This window comes from Condylostylus longicornis, unplaced genomic scaffold (assembly GCF_029603195.1).
Source record: "Condylostylus longicornis isolate FDR11 unplaced genomic scaffold, ASM2960319v2 ptg000030l, whole genome shotgun sequence".
Lineage (NCBI taxonomy): Eukaryota > Metazoa > Arthropoda > Insecta > Diptera > Dolichopodidae > Condylostylus > Condylostylus longicornis.
This window is the reverse complement of record NW_026577999.1, coordinates 2426117-2446252: the sequence shown is the minus strand read 5'-3', so window position 1 is coordinate 2446252 and position 20136 is coordinate 2426117. Positions and strand designations below refer to the sequence as shown.

Here is a 20136-nt window from a genome sequence, read left to right as displayed (position 1 = left end):
ACAACTCATCAAGAAATTTTTCCCAGGCGGTGACAGAAAGTAGTACGACGTGCCATTGTATTTTGACATAACATTAGTACAATTCGACATTACTTTTTTGGCGAGTGTAGTATTATTACTCCTTCAATTTTACATAATTTTTTTCTACTTCTACATTTATTTCTCTTTTTGCTATACAAACATGAAAGAGACAAATGTTCTATGAAAAGTTTTCACTTTAATAATTTGTACTGTTTCCATATTATAGGACATCTAAGTCTACAATAAAGTACGATGACAGTTTACATGTCAGACTGAAATTATCTCGGGCTTTACGTTAAAATTAAACAATACGATACTAAAATTATATATAACCAAAATTAAAATTATTCTCGCCATTTTGATTTTAAAAAGTTTGATAACAAAGTCTAATTTCTTTAATTAAAATTTGATTTGTCAGAGACAAAATCTAATTTCGAACTGTTTACATGTACAATTTTTATCAGACTCAGTGGAACGAACACAACCAGAATAAAAAGGAAAAAAGTTGACAAATGTAATTCTGCATTCTATTTCATTTCTACCTTTGATATAAAATAAAAAAAATGCGTTTGTAATGTTTAAAATTGATTGAAAAAACATAGAACATAACGTTCGGAATACTCTGAATGAACAAAAAAATGCATTTTGACTGAGGTTTCTGATATATTCTGAATATTATTCCGAAATAAATAAACGAAAAGGTTTTAGTATGTAGTGACTACATGTTAGATGTAGTGATAGTTAATATCACTAAATTAGAGCAATTAATCGATAATTTAGTTGACTCGGCAATATTGAAATCTTATCAAATCAAGCTCCAAACCAATAAACATTAGTCAATATTTGCTCACCTTCCAAAATGTCAAAATGCTAAAAATGTTGATTACTTGGGAGAGGACGGAGAACTCATAGAATTTGAACTTATTGCAAGCTAGTCTATTAAGCGAATGTATAAGAGATAACTTGATAATATTATTAATATAAATCAGTGTATAATTTATATTTTTGGTTTTTTTTTTATGTGTTGCTACTGTAAAATAAGTGTGAAGTGACTAAGTGTACTTTAAAAATTTATGTTTAATGTTCTGACGGACTAGGAAATTAATATTAACATGTCAATTTAAATTTACGTCTTACCTTTTGAATGCAATTTATGAAGCGTAAGTGCTTTGAAATAATATTATTAAAGGCTTGGAATAAAAAAATTAAGTTATATACTACCTAGATTTTTTGGATTAAATTTTTTATTTCACTCCTCCGTTTACGAAAACATCGGACAAATCAGCTGACAATTAGCATTATTTTTCGCATTTTTATAGGGACTGATTGATATGTACATTAATGTATTTTTTAATTTGATTAATAAAAGGATAAATCTAAAGTTTATTCATTTCAATCATTTTAAAATAAATATTTTTGTCTTAAAATATTAAGGGCGTGATTAGCTAAAAAATTAAAACAGCAAACCTATTTAAAAAGTTAACAAATTCATTTAGAAAGAAACCTAATAAATTCTGCAATTTTTCAAAAGAAAATAATTAAAAATTATGTTAACTTAGCGTAATCAAATTTAATATGGACAATGAACAAGAGGGTCAGGTATCTTCCTTAAGAGAAATTTTGGATACGGCATTTCAATCCTCAAATGTAGAAGAAACAAACGCAAATGAAGAAGGTAATCTTCACAAATAAGAAATAGGTGTTTATATGTACATATAATTTATTCCATTTTAGCTCCATATGATATATTTGCATATAATGACTACCCGCCAATAGAGATTCAATATGTTAGTATTATTTTTACTTGTAACTAAAACAGAAGATAATTTCTTATAACATATGTATGTTGTTTACTAATTGGAAAACCGATTTTAATATAATTTAGAATGCCTGGCACGTACCTATGGACACTATTATTGAAAATAATCCTCAAGAAAACATCTATAATTACAATTCCTGTCCACCATCTGCACATAACAACTCCCAAGCATCAAGGTATGAAGAAGAACGGCATCAGATTCAACAAGATTGTAGACTTCCTTGGAATGAAGTTCGTAATCAAAGCAACCCCTCCAATGGTATTGTACGTCAAAACCATAATGATGGAAATAGCAATGTCAATGTTTGGTCTAACAAAATGGCCATTAAAGTTTGTACAACTTGCAATAACATAAGAGAATGCTCTTGCCAGCAGATAAATTTAAGGTAATTGGATCATAAAAATATATTCATTTAAATAAGCTTCTTTATATTTCATAGAGAACCACCACAAATTTCTTTTGGTTTGGTACAGCATATTCCAAGAAAAAGAAAGGAAACAAATACGTTGTTACAAAGGCTTTCTCCACCACAAAATTCAAACGAACTTCGTTCTGTTATTCATGTGTTACCAGAAAATGTTACAAATACCTCAGGAACAGTTATTGAGGTAGGTTCCTCAAATAACGTAGTCATCAGTTCCCAATTAAATAGTGGATGCCCACAACAACATGAGAAGCAGCAATCCTTAAATATACAGAAACAATCTCAAAGTTCCGAAACATCTAATACAGTTACTACAACAATATTATTATCACCACGTTCTTCGGATTTTAATTATCCCAATGAAATTTCGAATTCTACGTTTGCTACTGACGTCATAATTTCACCCCAAGATACTTTAATCAACACAAATAACGTTGAAAGTAACAGTAGAAATGATTTTCAAAATATGCCATCAAATATGTCAACCGATGAATCTAGTGAAAATCGATTGGTAATACCTGAATGCTGTGATAATACTAGTGTACATCATCTCGAAAATCCTGCATCCAAAAATCGAACTTCTTGTATAAATAGTAGTAAAATTATAAGCACCACTGAAAATAAAAATAGTCATATTAATTTAAATAACAATGCAAACGAAAAGATTAGTGGTGTTAATGAAAATAATAGTAACAATAAGAACAGTAAAAGCGTCTATACTAACTCAAATTGCGTAGTTGAATCACCAATAGTAACAATCGAATCTATTAACTCATCCAATGAAGTACATGAACCGATTCCGGGTCCTAGTGGCCTAAATAATCATTCTCGTTTTTATGACAATCCAACTGTGTCTTCATCAAACATATTTCGTTCAATAGACAATACAAATAGAACTATTCGCATGGTGGATTCGGATGATAGTGATGATTCATCTGACGATAATGACTACTTTAGGCTATATGCACCCAAACAAAAATATCAGCGGCTCAATGTAGATTCCGTTTATGTTATGCCAAATGCTAAAAAACATTCAGTTGCTTCAGATTTAAGCATATCAAATAATGTAGAAAGTACTAGTACAATTGATGAATCTAGTGGAAACGGTCTCCAAAACGAAAATCAGAATACTAAAATTAATATTCAAAAAAATGCGAGTTCGCAGCAGCCTGAAGTAATGACAGGTTGGATTTCTGATACTAGTGATGAAGATGACGATATTATTTTTGTTCATTCATCTTCAGTGAGTTTTAATTTTTTAAGAAAAGACAAAATCACCATTATAAAAAGGTTAAATGTTTTTTTTTGTTTTGTTATTAGGAACCCGTTACTTCAATTGATTTGACAAAAGATGATGATTCCAACGATGCAGCCCCCACAGCATCAACCCCATCAGCTTTCAATAGCTTTCAAAATTATAACAATCATTCATCAGTCATATATAATCCAGCACCAGCGCGTTCATCACTAGCCGACGCTAACAATTGTAATAATACGTGGTACGTGACGTCACATGAAACTTTAGAAAACAATAACCATACTGAATTCAATCAAAATTATGGGCATAGGAATTCTTATTCAATCGATGATCTTAATATAATAGATTCTGCGGAAACAAACGTAACTGCACAAGCTCCGACAGCCATTTTAACGAACGTGTCAAATGATGTGGATATAACGACAAATGCATGTAACTTACCTTCTCAGCAAGATCGAGTTCGAGCATCAACTCCAAATGTCATCACAGCCACATCAACTAACACATCAAACTCTGATTCAGTTGTGCCATACCTATTTTCTTTGACGTCATCTCATCACTTGTCTGGGTTAGACAATTTAGCAATTTCTACTCCAACAATCGTGACTGCTTCATCAACCTCAACTCCAACCTCCAACTCATTAAGACCATATTTACTAACTACAGCTGAACCAGATTCCTCTCAACCAGAATATCAAAATAATACATCAAATAACTGTCATGTCTTTTTAAACCAATCTTTACCTTCTCCACCTGTCGCTCACGCTACAGATATAAGTACGCCTGCAGCTCATATGAGTACCATTCATTATCACCCATCCAGAACTCCTCTTTGCCGACGTTTCCAAAATGCAACAGCAGCAGCAGCTGCAGCTGCTGCTGTAACTGCTTGTACTGCTCAAACAGAATCAAACGCACAAAGACAACAACAGCAACAATATTCGAACAATTACCAGCAGGGTGCTTTACCTTATCCACCCCCTCACTACCACGTGCCACCGAGATATCCAATACATGATAATTTATGGCGCCGTCAACAAACGACACAAGAACTTCACAGAAGACACATGATGCCAATAGATTTGTCTAACGGCAGGAGTGTTTCCAATTATCGAAGTGGTTATTTGTCAAATATATGTAACTGTCCCGCAACAAGAAGCAGGCATATTCGACACCCTTGCAATGTTCGACATACGGATGGGGTAAATTCCCGTTTGGTAATTTTCTATAATTTATCTAATTTATATTTTGTTTTTTAGCACTATCCTTCTGTCACAAATTTGCAATCTGGAATGGATCCTAGACCTATTGGGGCCGCTCATTCAGCTCACACAAATCTATCAACATTTTTTAATAATATGCAACCTTCGCCAACGGAACCTCAATATGTGCATCATCATATGATTCATCATTATGCATACCCTCATCCACCGCAATTTCATCTTAGTATCGGTTTGAGATCACCAGCAAGCTATTCACATCCAATGGCCTTAATGTCTCATGCTCTTAATGCTCAACGTAATCAATTCTTTTTTGGCTCTACACTTCGACCAAATCGGGGTGCTACATTGGTTAGAATTGAATCATATTAAACGCTTTTGATATTAATGATTATGATTAATTATTTGTATTTTTTTTTCATTTATAGGAAGTTATTGAACGAAACACTTTACCACACAAATATAAACGTGTTCGTAGACCTAGCGAAACCGATGAAGATGCGGAAAAATGTGCCATTTGTTTGTCCTTGTTTGAAATTGAAAACGATGTCAGGTACTTTACTTACTTTATATTGTATTTTACTTCAATAAGTACATATCTCATATCTATAATATTTATATCAATAGTTTGTACTTTATTTGAGTTGCATTTTGTTTCTTTTTATGTAGACGCTTACCTTGTATGCATCTCTTTCATATGGATTGTGTTGACCAATGGTTAGTTACAAATAAGCACTGCCCTATTTGCCGTGTAGATATCGAAACTCATTTAACCAAAGACGCCGCAACATCTTTATGATATTGCGTTAACGGCAATATCATTATTGATTAAATTAAAAATATGTTTGTTAACATATATATGTTTAAATATATGCATAGCATTTATATGCATATATATAAACATAAATATATAATATAAAATAACATGATCGAAAAATGTTTCACAAAATACAAAATATTAAAATTAGAAAAAGAAACTTAGATAATGATTCGCATTGTAATTTATTTAAAATTTGAAAATTCATATTTTGAAAAATTTACATTTATAGTTATGAAATATACTAGTTAATAGTTAAAATATCGTAACACTTACGCATACATTTATTTAAAATAAAGTCAAAGCAAAATAGATTGTAAGTAAAAAGCAATCGTACCTCAAGATTTTAAATGGTACGGTAATATAGGAAACTGTAACAAAAAAAAAAACAATAAAATAACGCAATATTACAGTATTACTTGAATTAAAGCTAACGAAACATTTATTTTCTTCCATATGGCCTGCTTTAAATATTAAAATTAATTAAATTTTGAAAATCTGTGCTCAGATGATGAATCAATTAGTGGTCCGTGCCTGATCGAAATTGAAATTGTAACTTAGTTTGAAATAAATTTTTAAGAAAATTCAAAATTTCATAAAGTTACTTAAACATTTATTTAAGTTTAAAAATTTTTAAGAGCAATGAATGTATAAAAAAATCTGGTTATTTTTAGTCTAAATGATGATCGTAGAACACTATCTTCGAAATTTCTTTAAAAATAATTATTCCAATTTTTTTTTTACTAAATGTAATAGCATTGAATTTACTATCTGTATTTAATCTGTAAATATGGGAAAGAATACTGTAATATTGTGACAAAAACCTACGCAAAACATATTTACCTGAAATTGTATTTACAAATATACACAATTCAAGCATTTTTTTTTTTTATTTTAGTGTAATATATTATACACGAATTCAAATCAAAGTTTGGTGTTAGTGAGAGTAACAATAATAATTCTTTTTTTAAATCAGATGGTATCTAATATTACAAAACATTTCAAACAGTAAATCATGTATATTTGTTGAACATACGTTTAATTTCAAATAAATTTCCTACGCTTCGATAATATAATATATTTGAATTTAAAATTAAAATAATAAAGTATTTATACTATAAAATTCAGCTTACAAGTTGTAATTGCTGAATTATATATTTCATATCGTATTGCTACAATTTTGAGACCACGCTATATGTACACTCATCCTTAATAACAAAATATGTATGATATATATGTATATGATTTTTTCAAAGAATGTTTAACGAAGCGCCCGTATTATATAATAAAAATTAATGGTTTGAATTTAAATTTTTTTTTTATCATCTTACATGCACACCTACATCATGTATATAGAAATCAATTGCAAAAACAAATTTTATATATCAATATAAAAACCTAATTTTTATATACATACATACATTTATATAATAATATAACATCAATGCGTGCTTTTGTATATTTGTAAATATTTTTATAATATTCTGTTTAAGCCATAAACCAAAGTTCTTAATTTTGTATGAGATTCATATGGGAATATAATATACTAATCAAAAAAAATATAACAAAAAAAAATTTATCATAATATTGGCAAGACAATTTTAAATATTTACATTATATGAAAATAATTAGTAAAAATCATATTTAAAAAACTTTAATGGATATTCTTCTAATTTTTTAGTTATAATGATTGTAAAATTATTAATAAAAATAGTCGTTTACAAAAAAACTATTAAATTTTTAGGAAATTTGAATTTAAAAATTGTGGAAGGTAATAAAATTTATTTTTTTTTTTTTTTGAGGAAAAAAGAATTTTTTAAAAAATTTTCTATCTTCACCAATGAAACCTAAATAAAGGAAAATTTTAAACTTATTTTACTGTACATATATTTATTTAAAATTTATTACAGTACCTAAAAGTAACAATTTTGATAAAAAAAAAACTGTTATATTATATTTGGCATTAAATAATAATTAAAATATCTACTTAATTATATATTTTTATTAATAATTATTATCATTATTAATGTTTTTTCTATTATTTATGTAATTCAGCGTTTAGACATTAGGTTTTTTCATATATATGTATATTTTATTTTTTTTTTTTATGAATATATTATTTTTTTGTTTATGAAACTTTACTGTAAAAGTAATTAAATATTTTTGTTTTACTCATACTAAAATAAAAAAAAATTACTATTCAAAATTTAAAAAGAGAGTTTCATTCTTTTTTAATAATTGGAAATTTATTTTATATGAGATGTGATATTTTTATAGGGTAGGTGAAAACTATTAGGTAAACGGGTGTCCTTCAGGAATCTGGAGCATATAGATAACATGTATATTTTATTTAATTTTTATTGAAAAATATAATTTTTTGAAAACTGATGATATACTTGACATATTTCAGCATTGACATCATTTAATGGGGAAAATTACAATAAAATTGTTTTAACGTGTAACGTAATCTAATTGTAATTAAGAACTTCACTTTTTTTTGTGTGGGGATTCAGTCCTCCCACCCTATGTCAGCCATACCTAGGTCCTTGACAAATTATAGCTATTCAGTTTTTATACTGCTTTTTTTGTTAAATTTTTCTGCCTTGGCTTTGATTTTGATTATTTGTTAACACATAAATTCAATATGCATAAATTTTAGATAAATGTAACATTTTGAATCAATTCGACATAAATAAAAACTGGTATTTTGATTTTCATTGCAATTTTTAAATAGCAAATTATATTAAAAAGCTGTTTAGTAACGTAAAATTTTATGTTTAGCAAATTTTAGCATTACCATAGTGCCCTGTTTTTAAATCGTAGGCTATTTTAAGTTATTATTTAGTTTTTCATGTTCGTTCAAGTGAAAAATATTTAAATTCACATTTTTATGCGAATTTGAATATTTTAAATTTTATTTTGTGGTAACTGTTATACATTTTTTGCAGCTCAAATATTTTGTTCAATATTTTAATGCAATTCACATAAGAAATAATATACAGAATTATTAAGTAAACACAATTTGTTTTAAGTTTAAATAAATAATTGTGTATACCTAAAATAAAAATATCTATGTATGTATATTGTTAGTAAATTTTAAATTTTTTTTTTTTGAAAAAATAGCACACAAATTCCTAAATATGTATATTCATTTTTCCTAAACATATTTTCAAACCGTTTCTGCCAACATTTTTTATGTTGTAAAAAATAAAAACAAAAAAGCAACATATTTGATGTTGTCTTCAAAAATTATTACTTCTCAGCTATCCATGTATTATTAGACCCATGATATAAACGCATCTTCCCAGATTTAATAATAATCTATAAACCTTTAATTAAAATAAAAAGTGATTCATTAAGTTTTTTTTATACTTACACTTCATTTGGTTATTCTAATGGTTTGGAGGTATCCTTAATTTGAAGCCTTTTGATTCTTAATTTATTAAAGTTTTCATAATCATTTTCACTCAGCATCAGAAAACTAAAAAGCTACAGAAGCTATTTTTTCTTTTTTTCGAAAAAATAAACAAATTCAATTTGAAATTTGATATATAAAATTTTTTCAAAATATTTTGTTTTCGTTTTTAAAAATTTCTCACGGCCTCAAACAAGAGTACGACTTGAAGAACAACGTTATTGCGATAACGACCGATTCCACATATAAAAATCGGAATAAAACGCATTGATTTCAAAATCAAAGTGAAAAGTTGACATCATATGCCTGTCAAATTTTCGACAATTTAGAAAAATACCCGACAAACAAATACGGGTACACGTAGTTAAAATTAGCAAAACTTTCGAGACATAAAAATTTCGAATAAATTAACAAAACTCCTCATCCTGTGTCCGAGCAACTACATACACAATACATTCAGGATTCACATTAATATTGTAAATGTCTTAAGCTATTAAAAAAATTTGAATATGTATACATACACATATAAATATTGAATCAACACCGAAAACCTCTTAATTTATTCCAACACAAAATTGATTTTTATTTATTTTTTTTAATTTCTAATAACTACGATACAATTTCGCCCATTAAAATTTTTCATCAATTTTTTAATATATAAAATTAGGGATAAAATATTAAACAATTAAAAGAAAAGCGTTATAATTTTATTGGCAAATTATTTCAAATTATTGAAAATAATTTTTGTTATTTACTCTGACAAATATGTATTTATTTAATAATTAACAAATATTTTATGAAATATTTTTATTTAACTGCTTACGAGACAATTTCAATGGATTATTAGTTAAATCAATTGAAAAATAATTACTTAATGATTATAGGAGTGTGAGAATTCTTTCATTTTATACTAATTACGATTTTTGTTTAAATTAAAAAGTTAATAAATATACATTAATGCTTATATTGTTTTACATAATGTTTTTCTTGTTGGAAAGGCTAAAGGTAAATTTTTTGCAAGATTTCTATACACCGGTTTTTGACTTTTCAAAATTTTTCAATTATATTTCTTTTGCAAATTTAATTGTGACAATTTATTTTTATCGTAGTTTTTCAAAACATTTTTTCGTGTTACTTCTTTATTATAATTCCTTTTTGTTTTTTTTTTTTTTTTTGGAAAATTTTTTTTATAGTTTCGTTATATTATTAATAATATTAATAAATTGGTAATAATATTTATATTCCTAGAAGTGAATTATTTTATTTTTATTTTAAATAATATATGTATATTTAATATTTTATAATCATATTTAAGTTTGTTTTTAATTATAAATTTAATTTTTATTTACTCGACAGACAAAATTAAAACAGATCAATCATCAAAAAAAAAACCAAATAGTTGAAAATAGTTGAAACTAATAAATATACAAAACATAAACAACAAAACTGCACTACCTAGAATCAGGAATTTCTTTTGAAGCCGCGGCATTAGCAGCTGTTGCTGCAACCACTTTCATTTCACGGTTTATTTTAACTTGTGATTGTTGTTGTTGGCCTTGGGCTCCACCTCCGCCACCAACACCAACGCCCCCACCAATCGCACCTAAACCAGCTGTTGGCAATGAACGCCCACGACGTTCTAAAACTACTGAAGAAGATGATGGTGATTTACCGGCTGTAGGTAGTTTTTTTTTATTAACCGTATTTGCGTTGTTATAGGTTTGTTGCTGCAAGGAATATTCATCAACAAAATCTTCTGGAGAAGTTTGTTGTTGTTGGTTCACTTGCATGCGGGCGTGCTGCTGAAAATCACCTAGCCCGGTGCTATTACCACCGCTACCACTGATACCTTTAAGATTTTGATTTTTTTCATCTTTTGTGTTAATATATTCGGTAGTATTATTCGCATCATCACTACTTTCATTATTTGCCTCACTATTTACAGTATCACCGCTATTACTTTCCTGCGACTCTCCACGCTCTTGTCCATCGTTGCGTTCATCTAACGAAATATTTGACAAAGTAGATAACATCAGAGCTTGGACAAATTGAGATCTGAAATAAAAAATAAATATTATAATTTAGAAAAAATAAATGTAAAAAGTTTGTTAAAAATTAGTTTTTTTTTAAATCTAATAATTTTCGAGTGAAAGTTTAATTGAATACGAAAAATTAAAAAAAGAATTAATTACTTAATTACGAATTAAAATTGATTTTGAAAATAAAAAGTAATCATTACCTATCAGCACGATGCTTTTCTAAAAGTTCCAACTCATCCTCATTTAAGGATGGAGTCATATATTTTGCTAATAAGAATTGGGATTGTGAATCACCAGCACTAGTTGGCAATCCCCCGCTATTATTTTGAAAACCTGTTGACAAACCTAAATTTGTTGCAGTTAGTTGCGATGAATTTAATCCAGCGCTTTCCCGATTATTAATAGAATTAACACCTATATTAGACTGGTGTTGCTGATTTGAAGATGAGGTGGATAAATTAGAGCCACCTGCAACACCAGATATGGTTTCTTGCATTGCAGCATTTACATTTGAAGTTGACATTGGATGAGCTTGGCGTCGTGGTAATCTTTCCAATTGTTGGCGTGAAGCCTAAGGTTAAACATTTAAGGGATGAAATTTAATTAACATGTTTAAAAAGAAAAATAATGGGAATAAATTTAATCATAAAACGACCCTTACAGAAACCTGCTGCCTTTCTAATTGTATTTGCATTTGTAATTGCTGTAATTGTGAAGTTTGTGGAGCTCCTCTTCTGACACCAGACAGCTGCGATAAAAGTTCAGCAATTGGATCTACTGACTCTCGGCCAGATGGTGAAAGAGCTGATAAACCGCTAGATGAACTGAAATGCATATTTGACCGGCGAGATCTCGGACCACCCAAAGCTCTGCCTGGTATGCGGCGTACTCCTCCATGGCGTATAGCAGATGGTTCGTCTAAAAATGAAATCAGATCCCGCGGTCCCGTTCTATGCTCCAATGTCAAATGACCTGCAAAATCATCTGTGACTAGATTTGGTTCGCCGCCTGGTAAACCAGCACATACTGGACAAACAACTTCTAAACCAGTATCAGTATGTTCGGCACTAACATGTTCCAACAATGTTGAGTCACTGAATCCCATTTTTTTACAATAAGGACAAGTAAAACTTTGCGGTTGTTCCGAATTCAGTAACTCTCCACCAAAATAGAGTTCTATATCTGAGCGAGTCAAAATACATTGCATTGGATGATCAACTGAATGTCTGGTACTTGTAGCTCCTTCTTCATAACAATCAGCGCATAAATCGTAATCATAACATATTAAACATTTATATCTACGGCCAGTAAAATTGCTTTTTAGACATGAATCGCAGCTGACCCCTAAAACAATAAAAAGTTTTATTTAGTGAAACAAAATATATTTGTTTATATTTAGAATGAAACAATTTTTCTTTGTGTTTTGTTTTAAGATCAGAACAATCAAAATGAAAACGTTGTAAGTTTATATATTAATTTTTTTCAAAATTTATGTAAATATTTATTTAATTTACACACTCAAAATTCCAAAAGTCATTGAGATAATTCGCAAAATTCGACTAAATTTCCTAAAATTTATTTCGATTTTTATTAACAATTGCAAAAATTCAAATTTGATATTGCTTGCAATCGTGCCAAAATTAATTACTAAACTTATTCAATAAATTTTCATTAAAATAGGAAACAAAGAGTCCAATAGATTCATTCTCTTTTTAGATATATTTTAAATTAATCATCTCATAAGTTTTTTATGTGATGGTGCATTATGTATATTTTTTCATGTATAAAATTTCAAACATGTAATCATAATACACATTACTTAAATTCATTCGAATTTAGTAAGAATTTTTTACATTTTACACTAATAAATATAGTACATAATTTATTATACAGTACATAATTTATTATACTAAAAATTTTGACTAGTTAAATTTAATCAATACATGTGCTAATTAAATAGATAAACAAATTTATTTTGAAGTAAAATTATAATTATCATTACAAATACAAATTTTATGTAGAGTAAAATAAAAATATATTATGTATGACATTAATATTTTATAGATTTTCTTATTATATATGTATGGCTTTTTGTATTACAAGAAATTATTTTTTTTTTAAATTTTACGCATTAAATGTCGTATAATAAAAATATCTTTTACACAAAAAAAAAATATTAAGTTAATCATATAAAAGATTTTTTTTCAAATTGCATCTTTAACTTATTTAAATAAAAGTTACCTAATTAAATGAGTACATATTACATTAGTTTTTTATAAATACACATGCTTATTAATTTAATGTACTTATATACATATGTATATCATATACATACACGTTCATACCTACTATCTTAAATTGTTCAATTTTGATATAAAAATTATTATAAATTAATTTGGTAAATGAAAATTTTAGTAATTACCTTCATGACGACTCATTATTCAAACCCCTCCTACCCACTTCGATATCCACCTTTATTTAATATTTCCTTTTAAAAATTTTCAAGCCTGAACTCTTGCGTACAGAAAAATTTTTCAATTTTGTCGAATAAACTTTTTCAAAAAACTTTTTTTTTAATTAATATTGTTTAAAGTTCATTTAACGCAATAACAATTTATATTTTTCAATTTAAAATATGTAAATATGTACGTACTCTTTCTAAAAATAAAAAAAAATTAATTTTTTTTTTCTTATAAGGATTTTGGAATGACACACACATTCACAAACTGACACTTCTGTCTATTTGCACATTTAAAAAAGAATACGATAGGTACTTGTCTCTATATCGTGATATAGTGTATATATTAGGTATTATATGCATGTATGTATAAAATAGGAACAATTTAACTAGAGGCTCTTCATAAATTTAATGCAAAAAAAAATTAATTATCTTCTTAATACAATTTTTGTTAAAAATTTGTTGCTGAATAAAATTTAAAGAAAATTTTACAACATTTATAACTATTATATGTATATTTCAGCTACGAAAATTTATTGCGAATTACTAAATATATGAAATTTATCGAAATTTTTTTTACACATAATAGACAAAATTGTACATGAAAATAGACAGCAGCCTAAGTATAAGGAAGTTATTACAAATGTGTGTACTTTTAGAAATATTAATTTTTCATTAAAACTTTTTTCAAAACAGAGTTATGTTTAGATAGTAATATTTTTATGTATTACTTTTCGTGTCTTTTAAATTTAGTTACACCAAATTAAAAAAAAAAAACTTTTTTATCCGACAAATGACTGAATAAACTTATAAATGTGACGTCAGGAATAAGATTTCCTTGAAAAAGTTGCCATTGTGTAATGTCAGAAAATAATGACATCTATAAATATTTCTAACGTGGCCAGTGTTATACAAATTTTGTTGTATTTTCATATGACATATTTTATTTTAACTTCTTTAATAAAGTTTAATTTATTTCTCTCACAAACGTTCAATACTTCATTAATTACGACTATAAGGATGTTGATCTAAGGACAAAAAAAGTAAAACAAACCATGTTTAATTGGCTTATTGTCTCTTTTAAACAACAAGACATTTAATAATTAAGCAAAAAATTTTTGAATTTCTTTATTAAAAATTAAAAAACTGTTTTCAACTTTTTAAATTACAACAAAAGACTTTTCAAATTTAATGTGATTTTTACATTTGACATACATACATATGTACATGATAAAAGATGTTGAACTTTTGAGAATTATATAATTATAAATATATACAATGTAAAATTATTATTTGATTTATTTTTTCGTCCCTTAACCAAACAAATACTGGTTTAATAATTTTCTTCATGGATTTTGACATAATTCAAAGTTTTGTAACCTAAAAATAGACTTTACAAATTGAAAAGGTCGAAACATTAAATTATATTATGGTATTAATATAAAACAAGACACTTCTATAATATCTGTAAAATAATATGTGTACATTATAATTTTCATAAAAATTATGAAAATTATAATCTATTCTGAAACCAAATTTATATGTACTTATAAATGTGAGTATTTGACAACAAGAGTTTTAGTTAAAATGATTTGAAAAACAGTCAATTTACACTAGGCAATGACAATCACTGTATTCATTTATACGGTGATTGACACCCGAACACATATTTGGCCGTTGAATGAAACTAATGCTGCAATTCTTTTTGTTTTCTACGCAAAATAAGGAAAAAATTGAATCATAAGGCAACCATGTATTTTATCCTTAAATCCTGTTATGATAGATTTTATATTCATTTATTATTTTAGAACAGTTTGTTTTTATAGCCGGGAACACTGTTTAGTTTACACTGCATTTATACTTATGTATGAGAAATTATTCGATTAAGCTTAAGCAGAAACATGTGTGGAAGATGCTGTTTGTAAATTTTTAAAAATTTCAAATATCATTTATTTTTTGAATACTTTCTAGAACTTTAAGCATATCTCAAATTCAAGAAATTTGCAAATATGAGCTCAAAAATGGTAAAGAAGCTGCTCCTTACATAAGATCCGAATACAATTTTGGAAGAAAATACGAACCTTCTTATAATATAGCTCCATCAGACATTACCCCTGTATTAGTTTCATCGGATCATTTTGAGAGTTACGAGAGAAACAGTGAAGTTAATGAAAATGTAAATTTAAGCTAATTTATAAATAGAAACTTAAACATCTATGCATATCTATCAACACAAGTTCATAGCTCCCTTTTTCAGGAAATGAGATTTTGTATAGTCCCCATGCTGTGGGGTATGATACCATTTTGGCACAAAGTAAATTATTATTTCATTTCTTATTTTAGATTCGTATGTAATCATATTAATACAATTTCATAGGGTGATTATAGAAAGCATGGCTTGACAACAAACAACTGTCGACTTGAACATTTGTTAGACTCCAAATTATACAAAGGTCCATTTATGAAAGGTCAGCGATGTATTATTTTATGCGAAGGTTTTTATGAGTGGCAAACTACTCAAACTGCTAAATCTTCTAATAAACCTGTGTATTATATTCATATGCCTCAAAATGTAAGTATTAAAATGTATGATAAATCTACTTGGGATGAAATTCGCACACTCAGATTATTAAAATTAGCTGGAATTTTTGACTCGTGGAAGGATGAAAATGGGGATTTGATTTATAGTTATAGCATTATTACTTTTGAGTCAAACGAAGTACTCTCTTGGCTACATCATAGAACCCCTGCAATATTGGAGACAGAACAACAGGCAATAGTAAGCACGCTTTTTATAGAATGATTTATACAAACTTGCAAAATATTTCACTTTAAGGATTGGATAGATTTTAAAAGAGTGCCGTACAAACAAGCTTTGTCAGTCATAAAACCACCCACTCATCTTTCTTGGTACAGAGTGTCAAATTTAGTTAACAGTTCACGTAATAAACAAGCGAGCTGCAATAAACCAATTACTGATGCTAAACTGGAAGTACGAGGTAATTTGCTAACAAATTGGTTGATTAATGGGAAAAGAAAAGAAGGATTAAATAGTATCGCTGAGAAACATGATTTAGATGATAGTCATAGTGATGCTGAGAATATTGATAAAATTAAGAAAAGAAAAACCTAATATAAAAATGTATGTAAATATTTTAAAGTAATTCAAAAGAAAGTATATTCACTAATTATATATATATATAAATTTCGTGAAATACTAAAGTATATTTCACGAAATTAAGAAGAACCAAAATAAAAATGCGTCAATCAACTGTATGTTCTTATATATACATATATATATGTAAGTTCAATTATAGAAATTCAAATTTTTTGTAAAAAATTTCTCTTTAAAGAAATTCTGTTTTTTTTTTTTCATTTTTTTTTCCCCCTAATGTTTAGAACAGTGATCAGCTGGTTTTATTTTGGTTACAATTTTCGTAGTAAAATTATTAAATTTTGATGTAAAGTCTGAGCGACTGAGTAATTTCAACGTGATGTGTAAACAGTCATCAAATGTTATTGTAGATTTTGTATGTGTTAACATTTCCTAAAGTGTCTTATATCTTAGATTAGATTAAACCTTAATCTCTTGAAAACTTGAGATCGAAATCTGGCATAGTTTTAATTTGCTGGTTTTTATCTCTTTTAGTTTTATCATTTATAATGTTTGCTGTCAAAGGTTTGAAATTAAAGTATAAAATGCATGTAGTGTGTACTGTAAATGCTCATCCCGTTTTATCTTATATTAAATTATAAATTTAGTTCGATGTGTAATTGGCACCTAAAGGTCAAAACATCGAACTTTTACGTACAAGAAGTTCAAAAGCTAATCATCTTACCCAGCATTTACACATACAAGTTACTTGCATGCAAGTTTGTATAATATTAATTGTCAATTAGTTGTTCGAAATGTCAAATTACTTGCTATTATGACGTAGGCGTTTAGCAAGTTAATTTTTGAAAATGTCTTTGAGAAGAAAACAACTAGCAATATATATAATTGTTTATAAATTTTAGAAACCATAAGTTTGCTAAGTTTAATTTTTTCAAAACAAAATTCAAAAATTTTAAATTAAAAAAAAAAATCAAAACAAATTTTTTTTTGTGAATTTCTCAATATGTCAAATTACTTGCTCAAATTACTGGCAGCAAAATTTTCTTGCAAGTTGAACTGCAAGTAAACAAGCAAGTAGAAATATTTCAATGTGTTAGTAAAATTTTTGTATGTATTGCAACTTTCTTGCAAGTAACTTGTACGTGTAAATGCTGGGTTAATCAAAGCCAACTTTTCTAAGAGAAAAAAAATTATCCAAAATGACAGTACCACCATATACGAGTAAAAAGAAGATTTATTCGATTTTTTTTATTCCCAGTTTTTGTTTTCAATATACAATATTTAGAAAGTACAATTGAAATACTACCTTTATCAAAATGCAGATCTAGCGTTATTAGTAGACGTTCATTAAAATAAAGATGGTTCTCCTCCTGGTTCTATTTTACTATAATATTTTAGCGCTGTTCAATCGCCAGCATTGTTTTTTTATTCTTTTCTTCTAAGCAAATGACATGACATAATTTGGCTGACAAATTTGTTGATATTTTGATACATTAACTTGGAAGATATTTTTAAAAAACTTTAGACATTAACAGACTGATTGTGTATTATAATTTTTTATTCACATTTTTAATCGGTTTTAATTCAGAAGCTCCTTTCAAACGGTATTAAATTTTAACCCAAATATCTTAATTAAAAATAACAAGTTTTAAGCTAATAAGATTTTTATTCGTGAAATACGAAGAAGACCCCGAGCGAAATGTCATATATAACGTACATACAATGAGGCTATAAAACTCCATCATCGAATATTGTTTTTATTTTTACTGAAAAATTCGAATCAAATTAAATTATTTTCTTGAGCAAAAAAAAATGTTAATCAATAGCGAAATTTCACAATGGAAGGTAATCGGATCGGAACGAAAATTGATCCAAAATTTACAAAATGGAATGTGTCAATTTTAGAGACTCGTTTTCAGACGACGGAATGTCTAATTTCTTCCATGTAGTAAAAGTCAAAATTGAAGAGTCCATCTTTTAAATAAAATTTCTCCAATTTTTTTGCAACTAATAATTGGCGAAAAAACAAAGTTGATATAAAAATTAAGATAAATTTGCAAAAATTTCAGTAAAGAATTAATAAAAATTTGCTGAAGAATGCCTAAAAATAAAGGTAAAGGAGGGAAAAATCGTCGCCGTGGTAAAAATGAAAACGAATTTGAAAAACGTGAATTGATTTTTAAAGAGGATGAACAAGAATATGCACAAGTCACAAAAATGTTGGGAAATGGTCGTCTTGAAGCAATGTGCTTTGATGGTGTCAAAAGACTATGTCACATCAGAGGAAAGTTAAGAAAGAAGGTAATTTTAAATAAATATGCATTATAAAAATTATGCTTTAATTGCAACGTCATTAACAATCGCACAAGTAAGCTATATGTATGTATATGTATATTGTATGTTCATCAAAATTTGTAATAAAGAAATTTCATATTGAAAGGTAATCATGCGCATATGTTTAAACCAAATCTATTAATAACGAAAATGTACTTTACAAATTTCTAATAGCTTATTTATGTTGAATTCTTTCTAAAATTTGCAATGCAACTTTTTATATGTATGTACGTACATACGTGTATACATATTTTCATTAAATCGATATTTTTTCCTCCTATACATTATATAGGTAATTATTACAATTAAAAATTTTTTCCATATATTTTATTCAAATACAATTCTTAACTATATACATACGTACATAATTCAAAAATTATTTTTGACTATTTTAGGTTTGGATAAATCAAGGTGACATCATTTTAGTAGGTTTACGCGATTACCAAGATTCAAAAGCGGATGTTATATTAAAATATACCCCCGATGAAGCTAGAAATTTGAAAACATATGGAGAGTTTCCAGAATCTGTGCGCATTAATGACACAGTTACATTTGTTGAAGACGGGTTTGATGAGGATATTGAGTTTGGCGACGAAATTAGTTCTGAAGAGGAAGCAGATTCGGTGGATGCTATCTGATCAAACTAGAAAAGCAGTATTTTAAATGAATAAAAATGGTTAACTGCAAAGGATACATATAAAATGGAACTCATTTTTTTTTTTATTTTTCGATATTTTACGATTTCAAAAAATTGTATGTAATGTATAAACAATAGACATAGTTTTTGAAAGTTGCATTAAACAAATCGCAGTTATTTTCCATAATCTCTACACGAAATAAATTAATATCTATATTTCATGGAAAAATACTGTTAAAGCAGTTTTTTGTTGTATTGCGGATGTTATTGTTTTATAAAGAAAAGCATTCGGTAGCATATTTTATTAATATCTATATTAGGTTTTTTGTTTATATCTTTGATATTTTTGTGAAATTCCTCTTTCAAAATCATAGTTTCTTTATTATATTTAAAATGAAAAAATAAATAAAAATAGAAAAATATTACAAAAATGAAATTGTGATGTTATTATTCTTGCATATGTACATTCAAAGCTCATAATATTTTTACATATTATAATTGGCGTCTATAAAAAAAAAAAAACAAAGCAGCATGTAAGTACATACCTACTTACATACATAAGTACATAATAACTTCTA

General features: G+C 27.2%; 4 protein-coding genes across 10 annotated transcripts; 3 read left to right on the top strand and 1 right to left on the bottom strand.

Annotated features, from left to right (window-relative positions):
- Positions 1-921: 921 nt before the first annotated feature.
- On the top strand, positions 922-7152 carry LOC129607842 (putative uncharacterized protein DDB_G0289263). Of its 2 annotated transcripts, none has more exons than XM_055519043.1 (9): positions 922-1181; positions 1581-1696; positions 1756-1808; positions 1907-2226; positions 2281-3508; positions 3586-4725; positions 4783-5094; positions 5172-5296; positions 5413-7152. In XM_055519043.1, the coding sequence occupies exons 2-9, from the start codon at positions 1597-1599 to the stop codon at positions 5540-5542; spliced, it is 3408 nt and encodes a 1135-aa protein (XP_055375018.1). In that variant the 5' UTR covers positions 922-1181; positions 1581-1596; the 3' UTR covers positions 5543-7152. The 2 variants fall into 2 exon arrangements, with proteins under 2 accessions (XP_055375018.1, XP_055375019.1); XM_055519044.1 differs by having other exon boundaries at positions 1247-1696.
- A 2428-nt stretch (positions 7153-9580) lies between these two features.
- On the bottom strand, positions 9581-14292 carry LOC129607862 (E3 ubiquitin-protein ligase Kcmf1). 3 transcript variants are annotated; one of them, XM_055519091.1, is made up of 5 exons: positions 14204-14292; positions 13437-13672; positions 11676-12358; positions 11215-11585; positions 9583-11030 (listed from the first exon to the last, which is right to left on the bottom strand). In XM_055519091.1, the coding sequence occupies exons 2-5, from the start codon at positions 13450-13452 to the stop codon at positions 10427-10429; spliced, it is 1674 nt and encodes a 557-aa protein (XP_055375066.1). In that variant the 5' UTR covers positions 13453-13672; positions 14204-14292; the 3' UTR covers positions 9583-10426. The 3 variants fall into 3 exon arrangements, with proteins under 3 accessions (XP_055375064.1, XP_055375066.1, XP_055375065.1); XM_055519089.1 differs by lacking the exons at positions 13437-13672; positions 14204-14292 and adding an exon at positions 12533-12642 and having other exon boundaries at positions 9581-11030; XM_055519090.1 differs by lacking the exon at positions 14204-14292 and having other exon boundaries at positions 13437-14017.
- An 895-nt stretch (positions 14293-15187) lies between these two features.
- On the top strand, positions 15188-16960 carry LOC129608009 (abasic site processing protein HMCES). Of its 4 annotated transcripts, XR_008696864.1 has the most exons (7): positions 15200-15225; positions 15281-15389; positions 15444-15648; positions 15730-15786; positions 15850-16251; positions 16309-16773; positions 16877-16960. XR_008696864.1 is itself a non-coding variant. In XM_055519308.1 (6 exons), exons 2-6 carry the CDS (start codon positions 15374-15376, stop codon positions 16603-16605), a joined length of 981 nt encoding a protein of 326 aa, XP_055375283.1. In that variant the 5' UTR covers positions 15188-15225; positions 15281-15373; the 3' UTR covers positions 16606-16861. The 4 variants fall into 4 exon arrangements, 3 of the variants coding, with proteins under 3 accessions (XP_055375283.1, XP_055375281.1, XP_055375282.1); XM_055519308.1 differs by lacking the exon at positions 16877-16960 and having other exon boundaries at positions 15188-15225; positions 15281-15393; positions 16309-16861; XM_055519306.1 differs by lacking the exon at positions 16877-16960 and having other exon boundaries at positions 16309-16864.
- Positions 16961-18525: 1565 nt separating this feature from the next.
- LOC129607986 (eukaryotic translation initiation factor 1A, X-chromosomal) lies at positions 18526-19994 on the top strand. The gene is made up of 2 exons (XM_055519276.1): positions 18526-18888; positions 19317-19994. Exons 1-2 carry the CDS (start codon positions 18685-18687, stop codon positions 19557-19559), a joined length of 447 nt encoding a protein of 148 aa, XP_055375251.1. The 5' UTR covers positions 18526-18684; the 3' UTR covers positions 19560-19994.
- The last annotated feature ends 142 nt before the right edge of the window (positions 19995-20136 follow it).